The 27,518-nt window shown below is 41.8% G+C and overlaps 1 protein-coding gene across 1 annotated transcript; it reads right to left on the bottom strand.

Moving 5' to 3' along the window:
- Nucleotides 1–21,358: 21,358 nt before the first annotated feature.
- LOC112260088 (zinc finger protein 16-like) lies at nt 21,359–24,999 on the bottom strand. The gene is made up of 3 exons (XM_024434922.2): nt 24,186–24,999; nt 23,800–24,003; nt 21,359–23,426 (listed from the first exon to the last, which is right to left on the bottom strand). The coding sequence occupies exons 1-3, from the start codon at nt 24,919–24,921 to the stop codon at nt 22,720–22,722; spliced, it is 1,647 nt and encodes a 548-aa protein (XP_024290690.1). The 5' UTR covers nt 24,922–24,999; the 3' UTR covers nt 21,359–22,719.
- Between the last annotated feature and the right edge of the window lie 2,519 nt (nt 25,000–27,518).

The raw sequence follows: 27,518 nt of genomic DNA on the forward strand, positions 1-27,518 counted from the left end.
TGAAATGCTTGTAATTATAATTCAGTCTTCCATAGTAACATCTGACAAAAATATCTAAAGACACGGAAGCAGCAAACTTTGTGGAAGTTAATATTTGTGTCATTCTCAAAACTTTTGGCCACGAATGTAGGCCTCCTTGCTCACACATGCTTTTTCAGTTCTGCCCACAAATGTTCTATAGGATTGAGGACAGGGATTTGTGATAGCCACTCCAATACCTTGACTTTGTTGTCCTTAAGCCATTTTGCCACAACTTTGGAAGTATGCTTGGGGTCATTGTCCATTTGGAAGACCCATTTGCGACCAAGCTTTAACTTCCTGACTGATGTCTTGAGATGTTGCTTCAATATATGCACATAATTTTCCTTCTCATGATGCCTTCTATTTTGTGAAGTGCACCAGTCCCTTCTACTGCAAAGCACCCCTACCACATGATGCTGCCACCTCCGTGCTTCACGGTTGGGATGGTGTTCTTCGGCTTGCAAGCGTCCCCATTTTTCTTCCAAACATAACGATGGTCATTTTAGCCAAACAGTTACATTTTTTGTTTCATCAGACCAGAGGACATTTCTCCAAAAAGTACGATCTTTGTCCCCATGTGCAGTTGTAAACCGTAGTCTGACTTTTTTATGGTGGTTATGGAGCAGTGGCTTTTTCCTTGCTGAGCGGCCTTTCAGATTATGCCGATATAGGACTCGTTTTACTGTGAATATAGATACTTTTGTTCCTCCAGCATCTTCACAAGGTCCTTTGCTGTTGTTCTGGGATTGATTTGCACTTTTTGCACTAAAGTACATTCATCTCTGGGAGACAGGACGCGTCTCCTTCCTGAGCGGTATGACGGCTGCGTGGTCCTATGGTGTTTATACTTGCGTACTGTTGTTTGTACAGATTAACGTGGTACCTTCAGGCGTTTGGAAATTTCTCCCAAGGATGAACCCGACTTGTGGAGGTCTACAATTTCTTTCTGAGGTCTTGGCTGATTTCTTTTTATTTTCCCATGATGTCATGCAAAGAGGAACTGAGTTTGAGGGTAGGCCTTGAAATACATCCACAGGTACACCTCCAATTGACTCAAATTATGTCAATTAGCCTATCAGAAGCTTCTAAAGCCATGACATCATTGTCTGGAATTTTCCAAGCTGTTTAAAGGCACAATCAACTTAGTGTATGTAAACTTCTGACCCACTGGAATTGTGATACAGTGAATTATAAGTGAAATAATCTGTCTGTAAAGAATTGTTGGAAAAATGACTTGTGTCGTGCACAGAGTAGATGTCCTAACCAACTTGCCAAAACGATAGTTTTTTAAGAAGAAATTTGTGGAGTGGTTGAAAAACGAGTTTTAATGACTTCAACCTAAGTGTATGTAAACTTCTGACTTCAACTGTATATTCTACTGCGTTTTGGGAGGTTGAGGATGGGTTTTTCATATGTCCTTTGCTCTTTTCATATTGCGCCATATTGCTACAATGTTACTCATAGCTGAGGACCACATAATACTTTCTTATGGCTCTGGTAGCTCTACCACTTGGCCATTTTAAATCTTTATCCGGAGGCTATGCTTTTACAAGAAACTCACATGAAGCATACTGAAAAATTGAGATTAAGATGTAGTTGGGTTTTGCAGATTCATCAATCAACTTTGTCATTCAGACGTGGCCATATTATTTCGAAACACTGTCCCATTCAAACATATTTCAACTATAAGCGACCCCAATGGCCGCTTTATCATATCATAGTATCATGTTGTTCCTTTCACTCCCCGAAAAGTCACTTCCACCACTGTTGGAGCTCATTGAATCATTTGGAGAACTCTCTGGGTACACCGTAAACTGCCCCCTAAAGGCAACTTAAACCTAGACTTTATTAAGAATATACCTTTTAAAATCGCAAAAGACAAAATCAAATATTTAGCTGTTGCTCTCCCTAAGGATTCAAAATGTATTTATAAATGGAACTCAACGTGATAGAAAAGTTGAAGCACAACATTGAGATCTGGAGAGTGTTGCTTTTTTCTATGATCGGCTGTGCTAACGCTGTTAAAATGGTTACGCTCCCCAGAGTCCTTTTTATAGCTTTCACAATCTGCCTATGTTTTTAACTAAAGCTTTTTTCCAAATCCTTGGATTCTATATCATCCTGCCTTTTGTGGAGGGGAAACAAAGTACACCCACCATATCTCAAATTTTTTTTTTTAAAGTTGAGGGGCCTAAGCCTGACACATTTTCAGTATTATTATAGCAGCAAATGTTAGAGCCCTGGTTTATTTGGCAGCATGCATGTCCTGGTGTGGTAGATCCCTCTTTCCCTCCATGGCTCGCTATTGAACAAGATACACACAACACCTCTCTTCCCCCGCTTATTTTTTCATGAATGAAATCCCCTACAGGCAATAACTTTATGCAAAAAAAAGTATAATTGGTATCAGCACACATATTCCTTATACAGTAGGTCAAATATCAATAAAGCATGGTGCTGATTTCTGAAGAGCAATGCTGTCTTCAGTTTTTCCTTTCTGTTTTTTATTTTTTTCTGCCTTCTGTCAATGTATTGATGTATTGTTTGCTGTTAATTATCTGTCTGTTTGTAAAACTGAAAATGTATGAATATAATATTTTTTGCAAAACTGAAGTACTCTAGCAGTACTTAGTCAAACTGCTTATGCTGGTCAAATTAGCTTTCGAATTTCCTGCTTCAGACAAAAGCTAATATTTTACTTAAAACATCATTTTTGTATTCATTTTAAATAGAAGTGGGATAGTAGCCATTAGTGGGATAGTAACAGTAGAAGAAGTGACTGCAGTAGTGGTGTAAATAGTAACTGTAGTAGTAGTAGTAGTAGTAGTAGTAGTAGTAGTAGTAGTAGTAGTATTGACTGTGGTAAAAGCAGTGTTGGGGGATGACGGTGTTATATATATTGTCTTTACCAAATTCATGCTGTAACTCGTTTCCTGTTATAAATTGATTGCTCAAAGTAGCCTTATGTTCTGAAACGATGTTGCCACAGTAAGTAAATTCATTGTGGTTATGTCAGCCTTCTAATGTTTTTTTGTGTTTTTTTACAGTTTACTGTCCAACTTCGATTAAACGGTGAGTCTCAAATAGCGGCCTGTCCCTTTTAGTAGCCGGGCAACGGCACACATTTCAGCAAATAAACACCTATTTGAAGTAAACGGCTGGTCTAAATGAATTGTTACCATTAATTATCATGAATTGTTTACGAGGTTTACTGTTTGCTTTGTTACATTAAAAAAATTCAGTAGTGACTCAAAAAAACAATATGGAAATTATCCATTTTTGTCGACAGTAAGACACTGCAAGCATTAAACTATTAACTATGCAAATGAGCAAAAACTGTGTCGATTAAGGAAATAGATGCCTGGCTCAAATAGAAGCCTGTCTCTAATAAGCACCTGTTGTGTTCAGTGATTTAATCAAATTAACGCCCGGGCTATTAATTGAATTTCGAGGCTGCAAGTAAGCCTATATTGTAGCCTAAAGTCCAGGCCATTTCAGAAATGTTCGAAAACATTTTCTTCAGTGATGGACATTTCATGTATCATTGCTTTGATAAGAACCATAAATATTTCACATATTGGTGTTTTATTAGGCTACAAGCTATTGTCACAGTGAGACCTGGTCGCACTATTTTAATTCTGCTTGGAATGATTCAATCCTAATCTCCGAACGCATTACTTTGATTGAAGGTAATTACTTTTCCAAATAGTTAATCCCAACATTGGGTAGAAGTAGGCATAATAGTAGTAGAAGTACTCTAAGGTAGTAGTATTGACTGTTGTAGATAGGTAGGCTCTGTGTACACTAGCACAAGATGCCACGCAGTGAAACACCGCTTCCCATTCATTTTCAATGGACGGAAAGCGGTGAGAAGTGGAGAGGGCACCACCTTTGCACCACCTTTGGGCGGTGCGAACGTGGCGTGGGAGGCAGTGATAAATATCAACTTTTCCCAACTTTATGCGGCGACCACTGGGCGATGACCAATCATATCGAGTGGTTCCTATGACGAATTTGGCGCTATGCGACCCAAGGCTGGGGACTTTCTTCAGCAAAGATGGCTGAAAAAATAGTATGATTGAAGTAAATGAAAGTGATTATAACGTCATAACGAATCATGGAAAAAATGTAGAGTTGAGAGCAATATGTTAGTTAATGTAGAGACAAACGATTATGCATATTTATTTATTCATAAAATTAATTTACAAAAATTGCGATTTAGCAAGCTAGCTGACTAGCTAACATTATTGTGCCATGGAGTATACAAATACCTGTATGCCTATGGATGTGTAGCTAGCTACAGTGCCTTGCGAAAGTATTCGGCCCCCTTGAACTTTGCGACCTTTTGCCACATTTCAGGCTTCAAACATAAAGATATAAAACTGTATTTTTTTGTGAAGAATCAACAACAAGTGGGACACAATCATGAAGTGGAACGACATTTATTGGATGTTTCAAACTTTTTAACAAATCAAAAACTGAAAAATTGAGTGTGCAAAATTATTCAGCCCCTTTACTTTCAGTGCAGCAAACTCTCTCCAGAAGTTCAGTGAGGATCTCTGAATGATCCAATGTTGACCTAAATGACTAATGATGATAAATACAATCCACCTGTGTGTAATCAAGTCTCCGTATAAATGCACCTGCACTGTGATAGTCTCAGAGGTCCGTTAAAAGCGCAGAGAGCATCATGAAGAACAAGGAACACACCAGGCAGGTCCGAGATACTGTTGTGAAGAAGTTTAAAGCCGGATTCGGATACAAAAATATTTCCCAAGCTTTAAACATCCCAAGGAGCACTGTGCAAGCGATAATATTGAAATGGAAGGAGTATCAGACCACTGCAAATCTACCAAGACCTGGCCGTCCCTGTAAACTTTCAGCTCATACAAGGAGAAGACTGATCAGAGATGCAGCCAAGAGGCCCATGATCACTCTGGATGAACTGCAGAGATCTACAGCTGAGGTGGGAGACTCTGTCCATAGGACAACAATCAGTCGTATATTGCACAAATCTGGCCTTTATGGAAGAGTGGCAAGAAGAAAGCCATTTCTTAAAGATATCCATAAAAAGTGTTGTTTAAAGTTTGCCACAAGCCACCTTGGAGACACACCAAACATGTGGAAGAAGGTGCTCTGGTCAGATGAAACCAAAATTGAACTTTTTGGCAACAATGCAAAACGTTATGTTTGGCGTAAAAGCCACACAGCTCATCACCCTGAACACACCATCCCCACTGTCAAACATGGTGGTGGCAGCATCATGGTTTGGGCCTGCTTTTCTTCAGCAGGGACAGGGAAGATGGTTAAAATTGATGGGAAGATGGATGGAGCCAAATACAGGACCATTCTGGAAGAAAACCTGATGGAGTCTGCAAAAGACCTGAGACTGGGACGGAGATTTGTCTTCCAACAAGACAATGATCCAAAACATAAAGCAAAATCTACAATGGAATGGTTCAAAAATAAACATATCCAGGTGTTAGAATGGCCAAGTCAAAGTCCAGACCTGAATCCAAACGAGAATCTGTGGAAAGAACTGAAAACTGCTGTTCACAAATGCTCTCCATCCAACCTCACTGAGCTTGAGCTGTTTTGCAAGGAGGAATGGGAAAAAATATCAGTCTCTCGATGTGCAAAACTGATAGAGACATACCCCAAGCGACTTACAGCTGTAATCGCAGCAAAAGGTGGCGCTACAAAGTATTAACTTAAGGGGTTGAATAATTTTGCACGCCCAATTTTTCAGTTTTTGATTTGTTAGAAAAGTTTGAAATATCCAATAAATGTCATTCCACTTCATAATTGTGTCCCACTTGTTGTTGATTCTTCACAAAAAATACAGTTTTATATCTTTATGTTTGAAGCCTGAAATGTGGCAAAAGGTCGCAAAGTTCAAGGGGGCCGAATACTTTCGCAAGGCACTGTATGTAGCCTATCTGTGTATGGACCCGAAAACGTTTGGTATAAATATTAGTTCAGGACCTAGCTATGAACCTCAGCTGTCATAGCTAGTTGTATCAACTTCAAAACATTATGAATGACATTAATGAAGCCTATGGATTGAGTAGAATATAATATCAAGGATGCAAGTAGTATATACATGCAGTTATTACCATGCATGAGATCCCCACATTGTAGCCGGTACATTTAATATACAGTTGTGGCCAAAAGTTTTGAGAATGACATAAATATAAATTTTTCACAAAGTCTGCTGCCTCCGTGTCTTTAGATATTTTTGTCAGATGTTACTATGGAATACTGAAGTATAATTACAAGCATTTCATAAGTGTCGAAGGCTTTTATTGACAATTACATGAAGTTGATGCAAAGAGTCAACATCTGCAGTGTTGACGCTTCTTTTTCAAGACCTCTGCAATCTGCCCTGGTATGCTGCCAATTAACTTCTGGGCCACATCCTGACTGATGGCAGCCCATTCTTGCATAATCAATGCTTGGAGTCTGTCAGAATTTGTGGGTTTTTGTTTGTCCACCCGCCTCTTGAGGATTGACCACAAGTTCACAGTGGGATTAAGGTCTGGGGAGTTTTCTGGCCATGGACCCAAAATATCGATGTTTTGTTCCCCGAGCCACTTAGTTATCACTTTTTCCTTATGGCAAGGTGCTCCATCATGCTGGAAAAGGCATTGTTCGTCACCAAACTGTTTCTGGATGGTTGGGAGAAGTTGCTCTCGGAGGATGTGTTGGTACCATTCTTTATTCATGGCTGTGTTCTTAGACAAAATTGTGAGTGAGCCCACTCCCTTGGCTGCGAAGCAACCCCACACATGAATGGTCTCAGGATGCTTTACTGATGGCATGACACAGGATTGATGGTAGCGCTCACCTTGTCTTCTCCGGACAAGCCTTTTTCCGGATGCCGCAAACAATCGGAAAGGGGATTCATCAGAGAAAATGACTTTACCCCAGTCCTCAGCAGTCCAATCCCTGTACCTTTTGCAGAATATCAGTCTGTCCCTGATGTTTTTCCTGGAGATAAATGGCTTCTTTGCCACCCTTCTTGACACCAGGCCATCCTCCAAAAGTCTTTGCCTCACTGTGCGTGCAGATGCACTCACACCTGTCTGCTGCCATTCCTGAGCAAGCTCTGTACTGATGGTGCCCCGATCCCGCAGCTGAATCAACTTTAGGAGATGGTCCTGGCGCTTGCTGGACTTTCTTGGGCACCCTGAAGCCTTCTTCACAACAATTGAACTGCTCTCCTTGAAGTTCTTGATGATTCGATAAATGGTTGATTTTGGTGCAATCTTTCGGGCAGAATATCCTTGCCTCTGAAGCCCTTTTTGTGCAAAGCAATGATGACAGCACGTGTTTCCTTGTAGGTAACCATGGATGACAGAGGAAGAACAATGATTCCAAGCGCCACCCTCATTTTCAAGCTTCCAGTCTGTTATTTGAACTCAATCAGCATGACAGAGGGATCTCCAGCCTTGTCCTCGTCAACACTCACACCTGTGGTAACGAGAGAATCACTGACATGATGTCAGCTGGTCCTTTTGTGGCAGGGCTGTATGCAGTGGAAATGTTTTAGGGGGATTCAGTTCATTTGCATGGCAAAGAGGGACTTTGCAATTAATTGCAATTAATCTGATCACTCTTCATAACATTCTGTAGTATATGCAAATTGCCATCATACAAACTGAGGCAGCAGACTTTGTGAAAATTAATATTCGTGTCATTCTCAAACCTTTTGGCCACAAAGGTGCAGTTCATGTATGAATGTCTTTGAGATAATTTTTCAATCATATCCAATACCAGGAGTATCAAATTCCAGCCTTTGAATGATGCTGTGTCTGCATGTACAGTATGTATTACAATTATACACTTCAACAGTGTTTATCAATCTTGGCCCTGGGACATCAATGGTTACACATGATTTAACTAGTTAAAGGCTGATTTGTAATTCATATATACAATAATAGAATTGACAGTACACTACACTTCCTATGCGTCATGTAAATACTCTAAAACCGGTTCATCTCAATATCTAATTTCCTTCATCTGCATTGATCTGATAAACACAGGATAGGTGTAGTATTTCATCAAATGAGAGACTTTTCCATTTCAACCAGTAGAGAATGTGAAATGCTTTACTGAAAGAAGTTCATTATCCAAGTGTTATGAATACATGCACTATAAATGTTATAATTGTAAGTTCAATCTTTACTTCAATGCACATCTGCTTTGCCTTATAAAAACAGAGGAAGAAAGAGGTGGCAAGAGAGGTGTAAAAGACAGAAAGGGAAAGAGGTAAGTACATAGGAGCAGGGAAGGCAGAATATGGTTAATGAATCACATTGCTACCCGAATATTCTCTCAGTTCATCAGAATTACATAATAGTGTCTCTAGTCGGCCTGAAGGTTATATTAAGAGAGGGTGAGGTGGCGATGACGGGACTGGGGGTTGGCATCCTCTCTCACATCAAAACATACCTACAGACGAGAGACAGATGGAGAGAGAGAGAGAGAGAGAGAGAGAGAGAGCATGTTTTTTTTTTATTCCGACACTGTCAGTCTGACACTGTCATAATTAGGAGGTGAAATGCAAAACTGACCTTGGATCATTAACTCTGGGACTACTGCATCTCTATCTGTATATCAATGTAAAGCATATTTTAATCATACTTCCTGTTGGAAGTGGATGCAGAGTACTATATGCTGAAAAACATGAACGGACAGACGAGGACAAACAATATATCATAATTATAGAAATAATGAAGTGTCTTACTAATTTCCATGCTTGACACTCTTGCATTTTCTATGAAGGTAGAAGGAGCCACAGTTGTACACCTGAGCCTGCTTACTGCACAACACAATCCATCAATCAGATTGATACATGAGTGTGTAGGTGTGGGTTATAGGGTGTCTAATTATTCAAAATAAATTCAATTAGGGTGACGTAAAATAGCCTAAGACAAAAACAAAAATGTGCAACCCTTTGAGTCCCCAGGACCAGGACTGAGAACCACTGCTGTTCATTGGGACCTCTTCATCTGCAGACAGGCTTTCAACGCTCTTTGTATCTGACAGAACACCTCATGAGAAACAGACTTCATTATATTCAAATTAGACCGCATTGAATATCATGTTACTATTACATCCGTCCTCACTTCTAGCCTACTTTGTCACTTTGACAGTTGGAGCTGCTGTCCTTTCACCCTCCTCCATGGCTGTTAGCTAGCTACCTACAAATGCATTTGTAGTTTTTTTACAGTGATAAATACATTAAGATAGCTAGCTAATATGAAGTTAGGTACAGTGGGTAGAACAAGTATTTGATACACTGCCGATTTTGCAGGTTTCCCCTACTTACAAAGCATGTAGAGGTCTGTAATTTTTTATCATAGGTACACTTCAACTGTGAGAGACGGAATCTAAAACAAAAATCCAGAAAATCACATTGTATGATTTTTAAGTAATTCAGGAGGGTGATTGACCGTCATCTTGAACTTCAAATACTTATGTCATGCAATAAAATGCATGACATAAGTATTTGATCACCTACCAACCAGTAACAATTCCGGCTCTCACAGACCTGTTCGTTTTCCTTTAAGAAGCCCACCTGTTCTCCACTCATTACCTGTATTAACTGCACCTGTTTGAACTCGTAACCTGTATAAAAGACACCTGTCCACACACTCAATCAAACAGACTCCAAACTCTCCACAATGGCCAAGACCAGAGAGCTGTGTAAGGACATCAGGGATGAAATTGTAGACCTGCACAAGGCTGGGATGGGCTACAGGACAATAGGCAAGCAGCTTGGTGAGAAGGCAACAACTGTTGGCGCAATTATTAGAAAATGGAAGAAGTTCAAGATGACGGTCAATCACCCTCGGATTGGGGCTCCATGCAAGATCTCACCTTGTGGGGCATCAACGATCATGAGGAAGGTGAGGGATCAGCCCAGAACTACACGGCAGGACCTGGTCAATGACCTGAAGAGAGCTGGGACCACAGTCTCAGAGAAAACCATTAGTAACACACTACGCCGTCATGGATTAAAATCCTGCAGCGCACGCAAGGTCTCCCTGCTCAAGCCAGCGCATGTCCAGGCCCATCGGAAGTTTGCCAATGACCATCTGGATGATCCAGAGGGAGTGGGAATGGGAGAAGGTCATGTGGTCTGATGAGACAAATAGAGATTTTTGGTCTGAACTCCACTCGCCGTGTTTGGAGGAAGAAGGATGAGTACAACCCCAAGAACACCATCCCAACTGTGAAGCATGGAGGTGGAAACATCATTCTTTGTGGATGCTTTTCTGCAAAAGGGACAGGACGACTGCACCGTATTGAGGGGAGGATGGATGGGGCCATGTATTGCGAGATCTTGGCAAACAACATCCTTCCCTAGGTAAGAGCATTGAAGATGGGTCGTGGCTTGGTCTTCCAGAATGACAATGACCTGAAACACACAGCCAGGGCAACTAAGGAGTGGCTCCGTAAGAAGCATCTCAAGGTCCTGGAGTGGCCTAGCCAGTCTCCAGACCTGAACTCAATAGAAAATCTTTGGAGGGAGCTGAAAGTCCGTATTGCCCAGCGACAGCCCCGAAACCTGAAGGATCTGGAGAAGGTCTGTATGGAAATCCCTGCTGCAGTGTGTGCAAACCTGGTCAAGGACTACAGGAAACATATGATCTCTGTAATTGCAAACAGGTTTCTGCACCAAATATCAAGTTCTGCTTTTCTGATGTATCAAATACTTATGTCATGCAATAAAATGCAAATGAATTACTTAAAAATCATACAATGTGATTTTCTGGATTTGTTTTAGATTCCATCTCTCATAGTGGAAGTGTACCTAAGATAAGAATTACAGACCTCTACATGCTTTGTAAGTAGGAAAACCTGCAATATCGTCAGTGTATCAAATACTTGTTCTCCCCACTGTAGCTGGTGATATTTTATTCACTTAGCCAGCTATCTATACAGTATGTAAAGTTGGCTAGCTAGCTACGTTAGCAGCTCATTTGAGTTAGCCTGCACTGTAGCTAAACGTAAACTCACCCCATTCCGTACAAATGTGCGCAACCTCAACATTCAAACAAGGCTACAAAGAAAACTAAAGGGACTGTAGCGACTGTGTTTACTTCAAAATCGGGCATGTGAACTAGGTTTCTATTCAAGCGTTGATCGACATGGTAATGGCTCTATAGTATTGGAGAAAAGTTGAAAAAAACGGACCCTCCGTTACATCGTGACGTGTCATGTCATAACGTACAGCACGCATAAAGCAACTATTTCTGTCTTACAATCTCTCTCCACCAGGTGGAGCACTTCTCTCATCGTTTAAAAACAAGAAATGGACAGTGACTGGGTAAGGGGAATACCTAGTCATTTTTTTCGTCATCATTGCATGAGATCATCATTCTCAAAGCCGCTGTTTACTTCTAAGATCACTTTAGCACCGCCCTAAAAACCCAATTCAAATTCGACACAAACCTTCAAATAGGTGTGTAATGACACATTATATAAACTCTTTATAGTGTTTTATTTACATTTTAGAGGCGATAAGGTGATAAGTTGGACAGATCGAGAGAAAAAAAGCAATTTTCCCACACAACATCTCTCCTTCTCACTATCACGCATTAGTTTCGCTTCCCCACCCTCCATTTTTAAAAAGATCCGACGGGGCTCATTGCCTTGCTTGAATTATGCAGAAACGGACAGCGTTTAGGTCATGTAATGTATTCTGTTGGAAAGGGGAGAAATTGTGCTTTACAATGGTATTGACATTACAGTTGATCTGTAAGTATTACGTTTTGGGGTGCTAAAATAAGGGCAATTGTACGGACCAAGGCGATGTACGAGTTTACGTGAGTTTACGTTAGTTAGCCATAGTTGTTGTTTTTTACATTTTCGAAGTGTATTTACTTACTTGAATAGGTTTTCCCAGCCATGTGGATGATTGGAATCAGGGCAGCAAAGTTTGTTTGTCACCAGAGCGTTTTAGGGCATATTACTATTGATCTATTTACCCATTTAATAACCAGACCTTCATACAAACTTGCTATGCTGAATTCTTGATGCACAATCGAACGTGCTGCCATATGCTCCCAGCACGCCCACAAGCGAGCCACACTTGGCGGCCTAAACAGCACGCGCCAATTTACCACTTGCTAGTGAACACGAGCCGTAAGTGACGGACTTACCATTAGGCAGAAGAGGCAATTGCCCCTTTAGGCCTCACATCATCAAGGGGCCACGTGAGCTGGGCATAAAGAAATAAAATAATAATAGCAATAAATTATTACTCCGCTGATCCAAACTTCTCACAGTAGCTGGACAAAGACCCAATATAATTAGAATGTCTACTCGCTGTTATACTGCTCCCAGATCGACCTACAGTGGCAAGAAAAGGTATGTGAACCCTTTGGAAATACCTGGATTTCTGCATAAATTGGTCCTAAAATTTGATCTGATCTTCATCTAGGTCACAACAATACACAAACACTCTGTTCAAGGCATGGTTCCCATCAGGCAACGCTTCTTGTGAATATCAATCTCAAATTTTGTTTGAGTGTTTTTTACAGGGCAAAGCAGCTCTAACCAACATCTCCAATCTCGTCTCACTGGACTCCAGGTTCGCTGACTCCTGACTCCAATTAGTTTTTGGAGAAGTCATCAGCCTAGGGGTTCACATACTTTTCCCAACCTACGTGGTGAATGTTTAAATTATGTATTCAATATAGACAAGAAAAATACAATAATTTGTGCGTTATTAGTTTAAGCACACTATGTTTGTCTGTTGTTGTGACTTAGATGAAATTTGATGACCATTTTATGCAGAAATCCATGTAATTCCAAAGGGTTTACTTACTTTTTCTTGCAACTGTATGTTTTATGAACATAATCGGAACCGTCTTACAGATCAGATGACAATCACACATCACAGAAGTTGCATTGCAAAAGCACAACGGACGTTGTCACCATAAAACCAGGAAGGTGAATCATTCTAATAAGTGTGGTTGTAATACCATTAAACAAAAAACAAGCAATCAGTATTTATTTATTTTAAACAACTAAATGTAACGTAAAATGTAATGATATAATAAAATTGCCAGCATAAAAAAGACACGCATTGCTGTTGAACCAGCGTTCATTATATTAGACCTAAAACAGGGCATGGGTTTTGAACATAGGAATTGGATAACAAGGCATTTTTACAGGTTACAGATAACTTCTGAATACGAGGTTCACCGGTATTCATCAAGGTTGTCGTCTTTCGTTTCATGATGGACATGGGCACGTAGCCGACATCATGGAGGGGGTTTTAAGCACGTCCAAAAACAGGACCTGCATGGCTAAAATAATGTGGGCCTGTCTACAATACATAGATGAAAAGGGGAATGTGGGCTCACTGTTTAACTCCTCTCAAACGTGATATTTTAATAAAGCTTTGGTGATTAAAATTGATTTCCAAGCTGTCTCAGGAGCCAGTCTTGACTACTGCTTTGGGGCAGACAAACAAAAGCCTTCATTGAGAGGAGGGGAGGCTGTGCTTGGTTTTTAATCATATCAAACTAAATGGGGAAAACAAATGTTTTTTTTATGTTTCTAAATACGAAGTATACATGCACCAAAAGCACGTTAGGCTACTTTTATTCCATGAGCATATGGGCAGTGTGCATCACAGCTGGATAGGCTGTATTTCCAGGGTCAAAATTCATGCCATAAAAAAAATAGCTTTTGGATGGTCTTAAATATCCTCATCAGCACTGCCTGAAATTGGCACTTTGGATCATGTTTTTAAGGACACACCTCTAATATTTCCACCCCACCCATCTGAGCACAAGCGAGCTGATATAAGACGGGTAAATTGCCGAACCTGGCGTTAGGGCCGAAAAATACTCTTTATCGACAGCGCCCGAGAAGGGAAGCATCCTCCGTAGGGGTGTGTACAGTAAGTATACACATTTGTTACAGCCAGACTTTTTTTTTTATCCCTCCGCAACAACCACTTGACCTTTACTTGAAGATAGGCACATCTAAATTCCATCTCCCGCATTCACCTTGGAGAACGTTTTAGGGCTTTGCCAAGGATTTACAGATAAAGGGAGAGCTCACACCTGGGCATCTCCTTCTGTGTCAGGGGCTTGGAAGTCATGCTACGGAAGAAAGCGTTCACGAAACAGTATCCGGCGGACTAGAAAGGCGGGTCTTTTTCATAGTCATGGCCGTCCTATGGGTTCACATTTCAGTTATTGGTATCTGCTAAATGTCAGAGCGTACTTAATATTTATTATTACGTGTCTGCGGTGGCCTTTTACATGTGACATGAAGAGGTATGCATTACCAGGAGGTATAATTCATAGTCATTGTGCTACATATTCACTGTACAGTGTCACCTAAATAAGGCCTGGGCCCATATCCACGAAGCATCTCAGAGTAGGAGTGCTGATCTCGAATCTGTACATATCATCTTAATCATAATATTCTAAAAGGCCAAACTGATCCTAGATCAGCACTCATACTTTGAGATGCTTTGTGGATATGGGCAATGTGCAACAAAACACGATACAGTAGAACACAGTATCATAGAACCACAAAGCACAGCACAGTTAATTTGGGGATTGCTACAGGTACAGCCCTGTATAGACCTACTCTGAGGGGTAAATGTCAGTTGACATCTACAACCTAGTGCATACATGTTGAATAATAATGCCTCAATCTCCATCCTCTCACCCACAGATCTGTACCCGGTGTCCACCTGGCGTGGCATATACCCGCTGGCAGGTGAGTTTAATTAGAAATCCTGACATTTCCATGTGAATGCAGCATGCCCCCCCCCACCACCAACCTTCTGAAACAGTACTTACCTAACACGCATTATACAAGTCATCATCACAACACACAGGGGAAACTATCCGGGGCCAGGGTAGGCTTCTTTCATCAGAAATGGTTAGTGCCCAACTGCCTGCTGCGTCTGTTGGCTTATTGAACACATGGCAGGCAATGGGGTTCAAATGCTAAGCAGACAGAAGCCTTTGTAAATGACCGTTGTAAATCGATGGTGGAGAAGAGGAGGAGAGGGAGGACGTGGGGAGGGATGATGGCTTTGAGAAAGGCCCAGGGGGGAGAAGCATTTATTTAATGGTTATCATTACCAAGTCTATAGTCGCAGTGATGAGGTCTCTTCTCATGTCCTTATAGGCCTACACCACTGCATGTTGCCTGTTGCAATTATTATGGTGTCTTAGCCTCCTTTATAGTGCTTAGGAATGAGAGAGCGAGGAGGATAAATGGAGAGGGGGACATATAGAACGAAACAGTAAAGGAAAGCGAGAGGGAGAGAAGATAGAGGGATAGCAGAAGGGGACTTAGTAAGGGAATAGAGAGATAGAAAAGAGAGAGAGATTGGGAAATATAATACTGTGAAAAATAAAGTAAAAGGTCAAATACAAGGTCGTATATATGTATGAGGAACAGAAGAAGTGTACAAAAGCTTAAGAACATACACAGGTACTTTCCACAGGTGCCGGAGATGTAGGAAATCGCCAACACATGCTCTCACATTGCGCATGCACCCGAGTGATTTTATTTATAACAAAGTATCCAACCTTGGGTCTTCATCAAGCATCCATATCCCAGGTGGGGGGTGGAAGGTCCTATATACAGGGGCAGTACTCAGTGAGGTAAAAATATATAACATTGGTTCACAATGTATCGAAATATATGATCATACACAAGGAATGTGATCAATATATATATATACATTTTTAACCTTTATTTAACTAGGCAAGACAGTTAAGAACAAATTCTTATTTTCAAGTCAGCTCAGGGGGTTGAACTTGCAACCTTCCGGATTACTAGTCCAACGCTCTAACCACTAGGCTACCCTGAAGTCAGAATTTACATACAAAACACGATTATTTGGACATTTGGAACTATAAAAACGGTTTTAAGTCAAACTCCTCGTTAAGGCCAAGAGGAGACAGTGAGTCGAGCCTGTGGACCCGGAAAGATTCCCTTTTTAAGAAGTTCCCTCTCAATGTCACCTCCCCCTGCGTGACATCTTGACCATTTCTATTCCTATGTATCTCAGAGAAGTAATAGGATGTCCAGCTTGTATAAAATGAACAGCAACTGTTTTTTTTTTTGTGTGTCACCTTTCCGTATATTGCTGTGGTCCAGGTCTTAAGGCTTCTACAGGGTTTTCCCTATGTAAGATAGTCCACATGGACATTTCAACATGTAAACAACATTGGTGGACATGCAGGTAATAAGGCCTTTGATCTGAAATCTTTGTCCTGTGTGGGGGTGGGTAAATGAGTCACATTTGTGCGTGAAACTGCATTGAGTACATTGGCCACGTTTGTAATTACCCTCCAGAACCTTGTCCAAGAAAGTTTTCCTTTTCTCTGGTGGATAATCACCGTTTGGGGTCTTTTAAAGACCATACGTGGGGGATATTTATAGATGGGTTTCAATTGTGGGTCAGTATCAATAATGTACCAGTGCTTCCTGATAATGTCCTTAAAATTCTTTCCCCAGTGGTATCGGGTGAAGGATGAGGGGTTGAAGGTGTTTGGTTGAAGGCTTTCCAACTGTGTTAGCCCATCAAAACAGTCATTGGCATGTTTTACCCAATTGTCTTTGTACCCCCTTTCCTTAAACCTTTATGTGAGGTCCGTGGCCTGTTTCTGGTAAGAAGCATCAGAGCTGCATATTCTTCTTATGTGGCTTGATCTGACTTCCAGGGAGACTTATAATTGGACGTGGATGAACGCTGTCACCTCTAAGGAGGGTGTTCATGTCCATAGGTTTCCTATAGAGGGGGAGGTTTTGTCCTAAATAACCATCACATCAAGAAAACTGATTTGGGGTAGGTCATAGTTAATGGTGAAACGAAGGTGCTCATTTATAGAGTTTCGATAGGCATGGAATTCCAAGAGTTCTTCCTAGATCGCTAAAATGGCATCCATATAGCTCAGAATTAGGAGAATATGGGAGAGAAAGGGGTTAAGGATTCAGCACCACCTTTCTCAAACATTCCTAGATATAGGTTAGCATAATTAGGAGCCATAGTGCTCCCCATCGCTGTTCCTTTGGTCTGGAAGAAAAAGTATCCTCTGAAGAGAAAATTGTTGGAGGTGAGTACCAGTTCAGTCCACTTAAGTGATAAGGCCAGAGAAGCCGGTGTTTGGAGGATATATTGGTTCGTCGATGTCTGGCAAACCGTGCCAATATATCCTCCAAACACCGGCTTTGAGGGCATAATCACTTTTATACAATGTGTTACCAACATATTTTTTAAAACAAACTTTAAAAAAAACATTTTCATGACCATGTTATTTTGATTAATTTATTCATCCCATTTCATCCTTCCACAAGATATAGTCCCGACACAAATCTAGGGTTGCTAGAGACGCGACCCAGTCATTCAGTCTTTTTGTTCTGTATCTATGGATGCGACCCAGTCGTTCGTTTTTAACTGGCTGGCAATGTTCTTATCCCTTGCTTGCTAGCTAGCCAACTACGGCTAACTTAGTCAAGTCAAAAATTGCAGCCAGAATAACAGTAAAGTAGCTGCATTTGCATTTGTTTAAACTGGTTACTAGTGACATTTATTTGGGTACATCCATAACATTGAGTTAATGAGGTGCGATTTCACCTGGCATAGAAAATGTGCTCACTCTTGTCAGGACACTGTTGTTCAGAGGAGCTAGCCAACAACACAGCTACAGTAACACAATCACTGCAAACTGAAGCTGGAAATAGTGCAAATTAGCTGCGTTTCGTTTTACCTTTTTTCAATAGAATTTTTTTTGTATATATATCCATAAAAATAATGCCAGCTGATTCATGATTTAGACTGGCTCAAAAACGCTGCCTGCCTTTCTGTCGCGTCCCGACACGTTCATTACTACCGGACAGCAGGAGATCGAATTTGAATATTGAAACAATGTTGCAAATGTCGGAGCGACATACAGCAAGTTTTATACAAATCTCCGCTGTTGAAAACAAAATGTTCATCTAAAAGAAATGTGAGATAATATCTAGATGCTTTTTATAGTGGAGATCAAGTTTATAAATTGCCTGGCTGGGCTGATGAAACAGTGGATTGCACAGTCAGATGGAACAGAGTAAATAGGCATTTTAACGTCATAGATTTAGCTGGTGGCAACTTGTGGAATAGACACCAGCTGGAATGCGGTTTTAACCAATCAGCATTCAGGATTAGACCCACCCATTGTATAAAATACAATTAGGGCTAGGAAGAGCATTAGGGGGACGTTCATTGCGGTAGAACTTGAGGGCCTCTAGGCTGCCCTGATGGGGGATGTTAGTGAAGAAGTACTCAAAGTTGTGTCTCCATATGTCAGTCTCTCTCTAGCAGTTGGAGAGTTGATGCATGGCTAGGCTCAGTGACTGATGGAAATCCCTAAGGGTATCATCTCTGAATTACAGCACACTGCAATGGTGGATTCAAGTGTATGTGTGTCCCCACAAGAATAGTAGACTAAGACAAATTTGGCAAACTGGGGACATTTTGTTAGTCCCCACAAGGAAAAATACTATTTCTAGGGGTTTAGGGTTAAGGTTAGAATTAGCGTTGGAATTAGGGTTAGGAATTAAAGGTTTAGGAGTTAGGGTTAGGGGTAGGTTTAGAGTTAGGGAAATATGATTTTCAATGGCAATCAATTGTGTCCCCCAACAAGGTTAGTTAAACAAGACTATGTGGGTGCATGTGCGCGTGAGAAAGAGAGCAAGAGAGGGAGATAGAGAATGTGAAGATTACGAAACGAGAAGGAAGGAGAGGTGTAGTCTGGACATCTCCATTTGATGCATGTTGATTGCCATGCAGGTAGAAGAAAGAGTTCTTGAGTGCAGCTACAGTATAGTACAAGCATTCCCATTTACTTGCTGCACGGCTCTGTGGTTGAGCCAAGGTCTTTCCAGGTAGTGCATGACACACGCATCCACAGACACTGCAGGTTAACAGGCTGTATACAGCAGACGGTCAGTGCCTCCTACAGGCTGTGTGTGAGACGACCTGCAGTGTTACCAGACGGAGTAGGGGACAGTGAACAGGGCCTGCCATTTCTCACAGACATACACAAGCACACACACACATATATTTGTTCAATGCCAGGTGCCTTTTCACACCGTATCAATCAATTCAAGGCATACTTAACCTCCCCTATTTGTCCATACACTTTCTTCCATCATTCAATAATGATTTCCTTTTAATGTACAACCTGGTATTTTATTGCTGGTACATTTGGTCCTTGTAGAGCACTTACAAGCTCTCAGGTCCATTGACAGGTGGTGAGCAGGAGAGAGAGAGAGAGAGAGAGCGAGAGAGCGAGAGTTGACCAAGATTAGTTGTTCCTGTTTACTCTCTCACGCACACACACATTGCACACAAACACACTTTCTCTCTCTCTTTCACGATTTGAGATAACAAGTGACATGCTCAGCCATCATAGAGCCAGAGCAATTACTTGGCAGGAGTTTTGTCAGGCCTTAATAAAAAATAACATGGACAGGATGAGGACTGGAGTGATGTCTTTTCTCATTCTCTTCTGTCATCTATTTACTGCACTTGTAACTATTGTGCACTGAACAACAATATAAAACGCAGCAAGTGTTGGTCCCATGTTTCATGAGGTGAAATTAAAGATCCCAGAAATGTTCCATATGCACAAAAAGCATATTTCTCTCAAATTTTGTGCACACATTTGTTTACATCACCGTTAGTAAGCATTTCTCCTTTGCCAAGGTAATCCCAGCCACCTGACAGGTGTGACATATCAAGAAGCTGATTAAACAGCATGATCATTACACAGGTGCACCTTGTGCTGTGGACAATAAAAGGCCACTCTAAAATGTGCAGTTTTGTCACGCAACAAAATCCTGCAGATACCTCAAGATTTGGGAGGGTGCAATTGGCACACTGACTGCAGGAATGCCCACCAGAGCTGTTGCCAGATAACACAATGTTCACTTCTCCAACGCCGCTTTAGAGAATTTGGCAGTACATCCTACCGAGCCTCACAACCACAGACCATGTGCATGGCATTGTGGGGTGATAGGTTTGCTGATATCAAAATTGTGAACAGAGTGCCCCATGGTGGCGGTGGGGTTATGGTATCGGCAGGCATACTCTACAGCCAAAAAACACAATTGCATTTTATCGATGGCAATTTTAATGCAGAGATACCGTGACAAGATCCTGAGGCCCGTTGTCGTTTCATTCATCCTCCACCACCACCTCATGTTTCAGCATGATAATGCACGGCCCCGTGTCACAAGGATCTGTACACAATTCCTGGAAGCTGAAAATGTCCCAGCTCTTCCATGGCCTGCATACTCACCAAATGTGTCACCACCCATTGAGCATGTTTGTGATGCTCTGGATCGACGTGTACGACAGCCATTGAAGAGGAGTGGGACAACATTCCACAAGCCACAATCAACAGCCTGATCAACTCTGTTCGAAGGAGATTTGTTGTGCTGCATGAGACAAATGTTGATTAAACCAGACACTGACTGGTTTTCTGATCCACACCCCTACTTTTTAAAAAGGTATCTGTGACCAACAGACACATATCTGCATTCCCAGTCATGAAATCCATAGATCAGGGCCTAATTAATTGTTTTCAATTGACCAATTTCTTCTCTTTGAAATGATTGCATTTATACTTTTGTTCAGTATACTTCCTGCCTGAGTCTGTTAACTTTAGATATCATCAGGGATAGCAAAGAATAAAGGACCACATTTCCACAGTCAGCGGCCTGTTTTGAATGAATCGGTTTGTGTTGCAAATGTATTGCCCTTCATGTTTGGACGGAAGTGTCTCTGGCATGTAGGCCTACTGGGCTAAAATGCTACTAGCGATCTCTTGCTCTGTCTCGCTCTCTGCGGCTTTCCAACAATTCTGATGTCTTTAGTGGGAGCCACTGTGTGTGTATGTGTATATAAAGGGCTTGTCGTGATCAGTGATGGAGTGTCGTAATGTTTATCTCCTATTTGATTGTCCCTCTGCAGTGGGCAGGATGAAGACACAGCTGCACAGACACAGAAACGCAGTGCCCGCTGGTTATACAAAAGAAGTACACAAACACACACAAATCTACCATCTCAAGTGAGTCACCAAGGCTCTGTGGGCACTGACTGTTCCTTCAAAATGTACACCATTTAAACATGTTCTATTCCAAGTATGCCAGTCCTTACATCCCGTCCCTCTACTTACTTATCTTAGTCCAAGTCCACATCAGGAAGTCTTCGTCAATGGGGGGGTATTAGCATTGTTGAAAGTACACTCACACAACAAAGCACCACATAGGATGCAGATGGTCAATTATTAGCTTTTCACATTTACCGTTTTAATACGAATCGTTTACCAGATATTTTTTTGACAAGTTGGTGCTTCTTTTGTTATGTGTTCAACAGTCACATACGGTATTGGGGATATTTTCCAGCTACACAATTGGGGTGAATTGAGACGAGGGGTCATTTTCCCCCCATATAATTCACCTTGAACTGAATGTTTTCTTGAACCGTGTAGATAAATAGTCGAGAGGGGTTCATTTGAAAGGGCTACAGATATCAGGACTGCGTTCAGTTGTCAAACATTGCAGATAGAAATGCCATAGAGCTGACTTGATTCCTTGTTCTACATGCCAGAGAGGTAGCAAGGAACTGAACAAAAAATGTCTCACATGATGATGTTGTCATCATCATGCAGGTGGACATACCAAAAAGGTGTAAAGAATATAGTGTCAGTAATATAGGTTACGTCATTATAAAAAAAGATAAAATGCCAACTCATCTGCTCTGAGCAGAATAGTCGCTGGTAGGTAAGTGAGGTTAAAACAGTCAGCAGTGCCACTGTGAAACTTAATTTGTGCCGTAATATAAGAAGTCCACAAGGTGGCAGCAAAGCCACACTTCTCTTAGTAGTGTGAGACCTCTTCCCAACAGGATCTGCCAACATGGGTCCTATTTGAATACAACTAAACTGCATCCTTCCTTCCTAGAAATAATCCCTGATCTGACTGGTTTTTTATTTATTTAACCTTTAACTAGGAAAGTCAGTTAAGAACAAATTATTATTTACATTGACGGCCTACCCCGGCAAATCCATAACCCGAACGACACTGGGCCAATTGTGCGCCGCCCTATGGGACTCCCAATCACGGCCAGGTGTGGTACAGCCTGGAATCGAACCAGTGTCTGTAGTGACACCTCTAGCACTGAGATGCAGTGCCTTAGACCGCTGTGCCACTCTGGCTTGGCGAAAAACATATTGCTTTCACCTATACTATCATTAAGCAATAATGCCCGAAGTGCCTTATTGCTATTATTGTTACCACCGTAATTAGAGCAGTATACGGTCTGAAATACCAAGGTTGTCTGCCAAATCAGCATTCAGGGCTCAAAACACCTAGTTTATAATGTTGAATAAGTCATGGATTATTTCACAGAAGTGGGAAGGAGGGATGTGTTTCTGAAGTATTGGAACAGGGTCATGCTTTCATCTCTTTATCATGATGCACTTTGACCTTTCCCATCGTGGCACCCTCCCTTTTGAGTCTGTATGGTGCTTGTCTTTAGACAGACAATGTTCCTGCCTCAGTCTCCTCAACAGCATATCAATCAATAGGCTCCTGCGATGGCTAGGCTAGACTTAGCAGTAGGCCAGCCTAGGTCCAAGGTAAGTGTCACTGTCACTGTATTGGGGTGCAGCGGTGGCTCTTGTAGGTGCCCAGGTGACGGAAGCTCCTCCCACATTGCTGGCAGCAATAGGGTGTGGCACCACTATGGATCCTCTGGTGGGTATACAGGTTACCAAGCTCCTTGAAGCGCCGCCCACACTGCTGGCACGCGTATGGGCTCTCCCCTGTATGCACCCGCTGGTGCCTCTTTAAGCCGGAGAGTACCGGGAAGCCTTTCCCACACTGGGGGCAAGGGAAGGGGCTCTGCCCGCCATTGTGCCCCAGCCGGTGACTCTTCAATCGGGCAGCGTGCCGGAACCTCTCCCCACACTCGGGGCATATGAAGGGCTTTTCCCCTGTATGGATGCGCTGGTGCTGCCGTAGGTTGCCCAAGTAGTTGAAATGGCGGCCACAGTCGCCACACTCGTAGCCCCCTTCCACTTTCTTCTCCCTCGTACCTCCCCCGCCTCCTCCTCTTGCTAGGCTCATCCCCCCAGACCCAGCCCCCATGCTCCCACCTTCCAGCACCCCCAACCCCCGCTTTGAGTTACTGCTACCCTCCCCCAGGGTGAGGAGTGTGGTGGAGGTGGACTGCAGGGCGCTGTGGGTGCCGGTGGTGTTGCCGTGTATCAGTTTGATGTGTTCCTCCAGGAACAAGGAGTCGGGGCAGAAGGTTCCACACAGCGGGCAGAGGTATGTGTGGGAGGGAAACTGCTGGCCTGTGAACCGACACATTAATGATTACAGTTATTGCACTCAGTCCACTAGAGTTCCTAAGCATGGAATTGAAGCATGCAGCAGCAATAAGGATTGGTCAGAAGGTTGTCAACACACTGAAACTTTTTTTTAACTTGTAATTTTGCTAAATAAATGGAGCAAAAGCAACAACAAAAAAATCAATGTGCAAAGATGAAGAACCTCAATGTCACAAATTAATGACCCTGAAGAAGGCACAGTGACACCGAAACGTTGGTAAATACCCATTAAATTGCTGGGAGATTACACATGGAGTGTGCAACTTTATTTTTGATAGTTCACAAATGAATGACGACATGAAATGAAAGCGTAAAGGTCTTCTCCCTCTCCCCTCACCTGGTTCTAGTCGATCCACAGAACTGTCCCCCTCCCCTCCTGAAGAGGCCTGGGGGGCCAGGGGAAAGTCAGGGGTGTGGGCGTCATGGGAGAAAGGTGCTGAGGGATGCTCCAATCCACCATCCCTTTTGTTTGACTCATCACCCTCGTCTTTCTCTTCTTCGTCTTCATCTGGTATTGTCTCACATTTAGGCTCCCTCATACCTGCATAAACAAACGCATATTTAGGCTTTTATGATGCTCATTTACAGAAAAGTTGAGTGGGCCTATACAGCCTTTACATAGACACATGCAATGGTGCAAGACTGGACAGCATCCAGCATATCAATTCCCAATGTATACCCTACTCCATGGCCAATGCACATAACAGTGATTGGTGAGTTTACCTTTCAAATCCGACGTGTACTCCACACCCGTCATCCATTCATAGTCGTAGATCCGTTTGCTTCCCGATGGTAGTATGCCGAATAGGTCATCCGTGTTCGAGTCCGACTCCTCATCCCCAGACCCCGCGTCAGGGATGGTGTCCGGCCACAGGTTGAGGGAGTGCGGCTGGGGTTCGTGGCGGCTGTCCCTGTCACTACCAGACGGAGGATTGCTCGGATCGCTGTCCGCTTCAGCCCCCCGTGAATTCTTATCTTTCATCAGATAATCGCAAATTGCATTGATGTTTTCTTTCTTTACGCCAGGCATGGCTGGTTTGGCTTTCTTGGGGTCGTTGCTGTGCTTGCTGCCCGAATGGAAGTCTGATTTTCGGAATACAGATGATGCCTCGGTGGTCATTCCGCTGGGGTACGGGTCCCTACCTTCTCTTTGTATCTCCAGCCTTGCTTTAAGGACTTCAATTTCGTCTGTTTTCTCCCGAAGCTCAATTTTCAGAACCCGTATCCTGACGGTGACAATTTTCCTGATTTCGGACAATGCTGTTTCGAGCACCACTGTTATGTTTCTTCCAAGGTGTTCGGTGATGTCGCTCACCGAGCAGAGTAGCTCCTCGTCGGGTTCGAATTCCAAGAAATCATCTTCGGCTCTCGCCGTAGGCCCCGGCGTGTCCATGAATGTGTTTTGGGGGTCGGGAGAAAGGCTTGTTTCGGTGAAACTGTGGTTTCTTTTGCGGCTCATGTCTTTGGAGGCTTTAAAGTTAGCTAGCTAACAGACTAGCTACTGTGGTTGGTTAGAAGGAGAGTCTCGTCAGCAACACTTAAAAAATAACTTCCGGGTCATGGAATTTCGGGTGAACGTTCAAAGTACAAGTACCCCACGTAATAGTAGAAAAGTGCCATTAATCTGTATTTATTTATTCATAATGTATGAAAAATATTTGTCTAAACCATTAACAATGATTCATATTTGTTCATATTTAAGGGACATTTGTATTACATTTGTGGTTTAGCACAAGGTCAAATAAATGCCCCCATATATGCATGACATAAACTGTCTTATAGAGGGAAAACGATTATTTGTTCCGATGTAAAAGTGGTCGGGAGTACTCAGTAGGGTCTGTGGAATCTATGTCTGGTGTGATTTCATTGGGCTCTGAATAATGTGGAGTGTTACTTGTGTTTTAATGTGGTCTTACAGCTTAAAACTCATATTGCCTTCAGAACAGCCTCAATTCGTTGGGGGCATGGACTCTACAAGGTGTTGAAAGCGTTCCACTGGGATGCTGGCCGATGTTGATCTTTTGCCTTGCCCATTCATCCTCTGAATGGCACACATACACAATCCATGTCTCAATTGTCGCAAGGCTTAAAAGTCCTTCTTTAATCTGTCTCCTCCCCATCATCTACACTGACTGAAGTGGATTTAACAAGTGACATATATAAGGGATTATAACTTTCATCTGGATTCACCTGGTCAGTCTATGACATGGAAAGAGCAGGTGTTCTTAATGTTTTGTATACTCAGTGTATTTGCCTTATTGAGAAACATGTATTATTTGTGCCGATATAAAAGTGGGATGGGGGAGTACTCAGTAGGGTTTGTAGAATCTATATATGGTGTCATGGGGCTCTGAATAATACAGAGTGTTAGTGGCCTTTTATTGCGGTCAAACAGTGTTACGCTTTAGTTACCCATTTGAATGTTTCTGAATGCTATAAGTGAATATTTAGAGCTGAACAAGTGAAACAGTCTCCTCACTTCAAAAAGGCCATTTCACAGTTTGAAGCATTGAATTCAGGGACATTTTCACAATCCATGGTTCAGGAACAACTTCATTACAGTAAGTGTAAAGGAAATAGTTTAGAATGAATCAACAAATGGCTGCACAAAGCCACATTTAGTCTAGTTACATATGACAGGAAAAGTAGTGTGTAGAGGTTCTCCACTTGGGTCTGAAAGAAGTCATCCCTTTTTGCACCACTGTCGAATGCAATCCATGTGATTCCTCAAAACATAAAGACATTCCCAAGCCAACTCAGGGGAAACTTGTCTTCATTAACTGAGGATTTTGATCAAATAAGCACTAGAGATTGGTTCAGGGATAAGATGTGCACCTTGATCTTGGAACTGTTTGCCAACAGTTCCAGAATGTTCTGAGAGGATAGATGTTCTACCTAAGGTACCTGGAATAGCACACAAGTGGTGGCATTTTGAGAATGTAATTATACTTGTGAATTTAAAAAAAACATTGGATGGCCATATCTATAAACATGAAAAATAGAGTATGCGGTCGCAATAGTATAACATTGAGTGTTAAAAGTAATGAACTCCTTAAAGCAGTATGAGAAGGAACTGGAGGTCATTCTTCACTGACTACAGAAATATCTTGTGCTACAGTATTTGGCATTACATGAAAAGGTTGTGGACATTGTTCTGAATTATGAATTTTCTCATCATTGTGGGAATTTCAAAGCTCAGGTAGATGGAGGTAGTTGTGGTCCCAATATGTGTTGGTTCACTAAAGCGGTCGTATTTGGAGATAACGTCAATGAATTAATTCACAATAACATGAGATGTTGTATTTTGCATTAATGTTATTTAAGAACGTGTATATCAGATTCATTGAGTATAAGGGTGAACATGATCCCCCTAAAAAATATATATATTATTTGATTAGTAGAGACCCCACTGAGTATTTCCTGCCCCACTTTAGATGAGACAGGTAGAATAGTTTTCTTTCTAAGAGCCAATATGTATTCCATGCACAGTGTATTCAAATTGGGAGCTATGGAAGGTCGGAGAACAAAGTGTTGCTGGATATTTTCTACACAGTCCTCCTCAAAAAACAAATCATATTTGGTTAGTAGAGACCCTATATTCTCACCGCACTTTAGCTGAGGCAGGTAGTAAGGTTTTCATACTACTATATTTGAAGCGTATATTGTCCAGGTGGCCATGAAACCTATTTAGCCATAGTAAAAGTCCAGCAACACTTGCTACGACCTAGCTTTCAGGTCAAGCTCACCTGTTTTGTATTCTAGGAACTCTAGTGAGTAGACTGCACCCTGTTTGTTTTGGACACACAATCAATCTTTTTTTCCTGTAGAGTGCAATTTGTTTGTGCAATACAATACAAGACTTTTATTAAACATTACATTTCAAAATTGAATCCTTGAACAATAGTAAATAAACAATAGTAATATTGTTGTTGTTTTTTACCAGTAGGATGTTATGTTCTTGACATTAATTTACTTAAGCTCCAACCATTTCTCAATGTGCTCCACCTTATAATATTCTTTATCTTATATTTTTATTTTATTTAATCTTTATTTAAC

The sequence above is a fragment of the Oncorhynchus tshawytscha genome, linkage group LG10 (assembly GCF_018296145.1).
Source record: "Oncorhynchus tshawytscha isolate Ot180627B linkage group LG10, Otsh_v2.0, whole genome shotgun sequence".
NCBI classification, from domain to species: domain Eukaryota; kingdom Metazoa; phylum Chordata; class Actinopteri; order Salmoniformes; family Salmonidae; genus Oncorhynchus; species Oncorhynchus tshawytscha.

Excerpts from the sequence above, each read along its gene's own strand:
- LOC112260088 (XM_024434922.2), bottom strand. The coding sequence starts at position 24,921 with ATGAGCCGCAAAAGAAACCACAGTTTCACCGAAACAAGCCTTTCTCCC. Across the intron at positions 24,004-24,185 it reads GTACACGTCGGATTTGAAAG|GTATGAGGGAGCCTAAATGT; the intron begins GTAAACTCACCA and ends TTGTTTATGCAG. Across the intron at positions 23,427-23,799 it reads TGTGGATCGACTAGAACCAG|GCCAGCAGTTTCCCTCCCAC; the intron begins GTGAGGGGAGAG and ends GTCGGTTCACAG.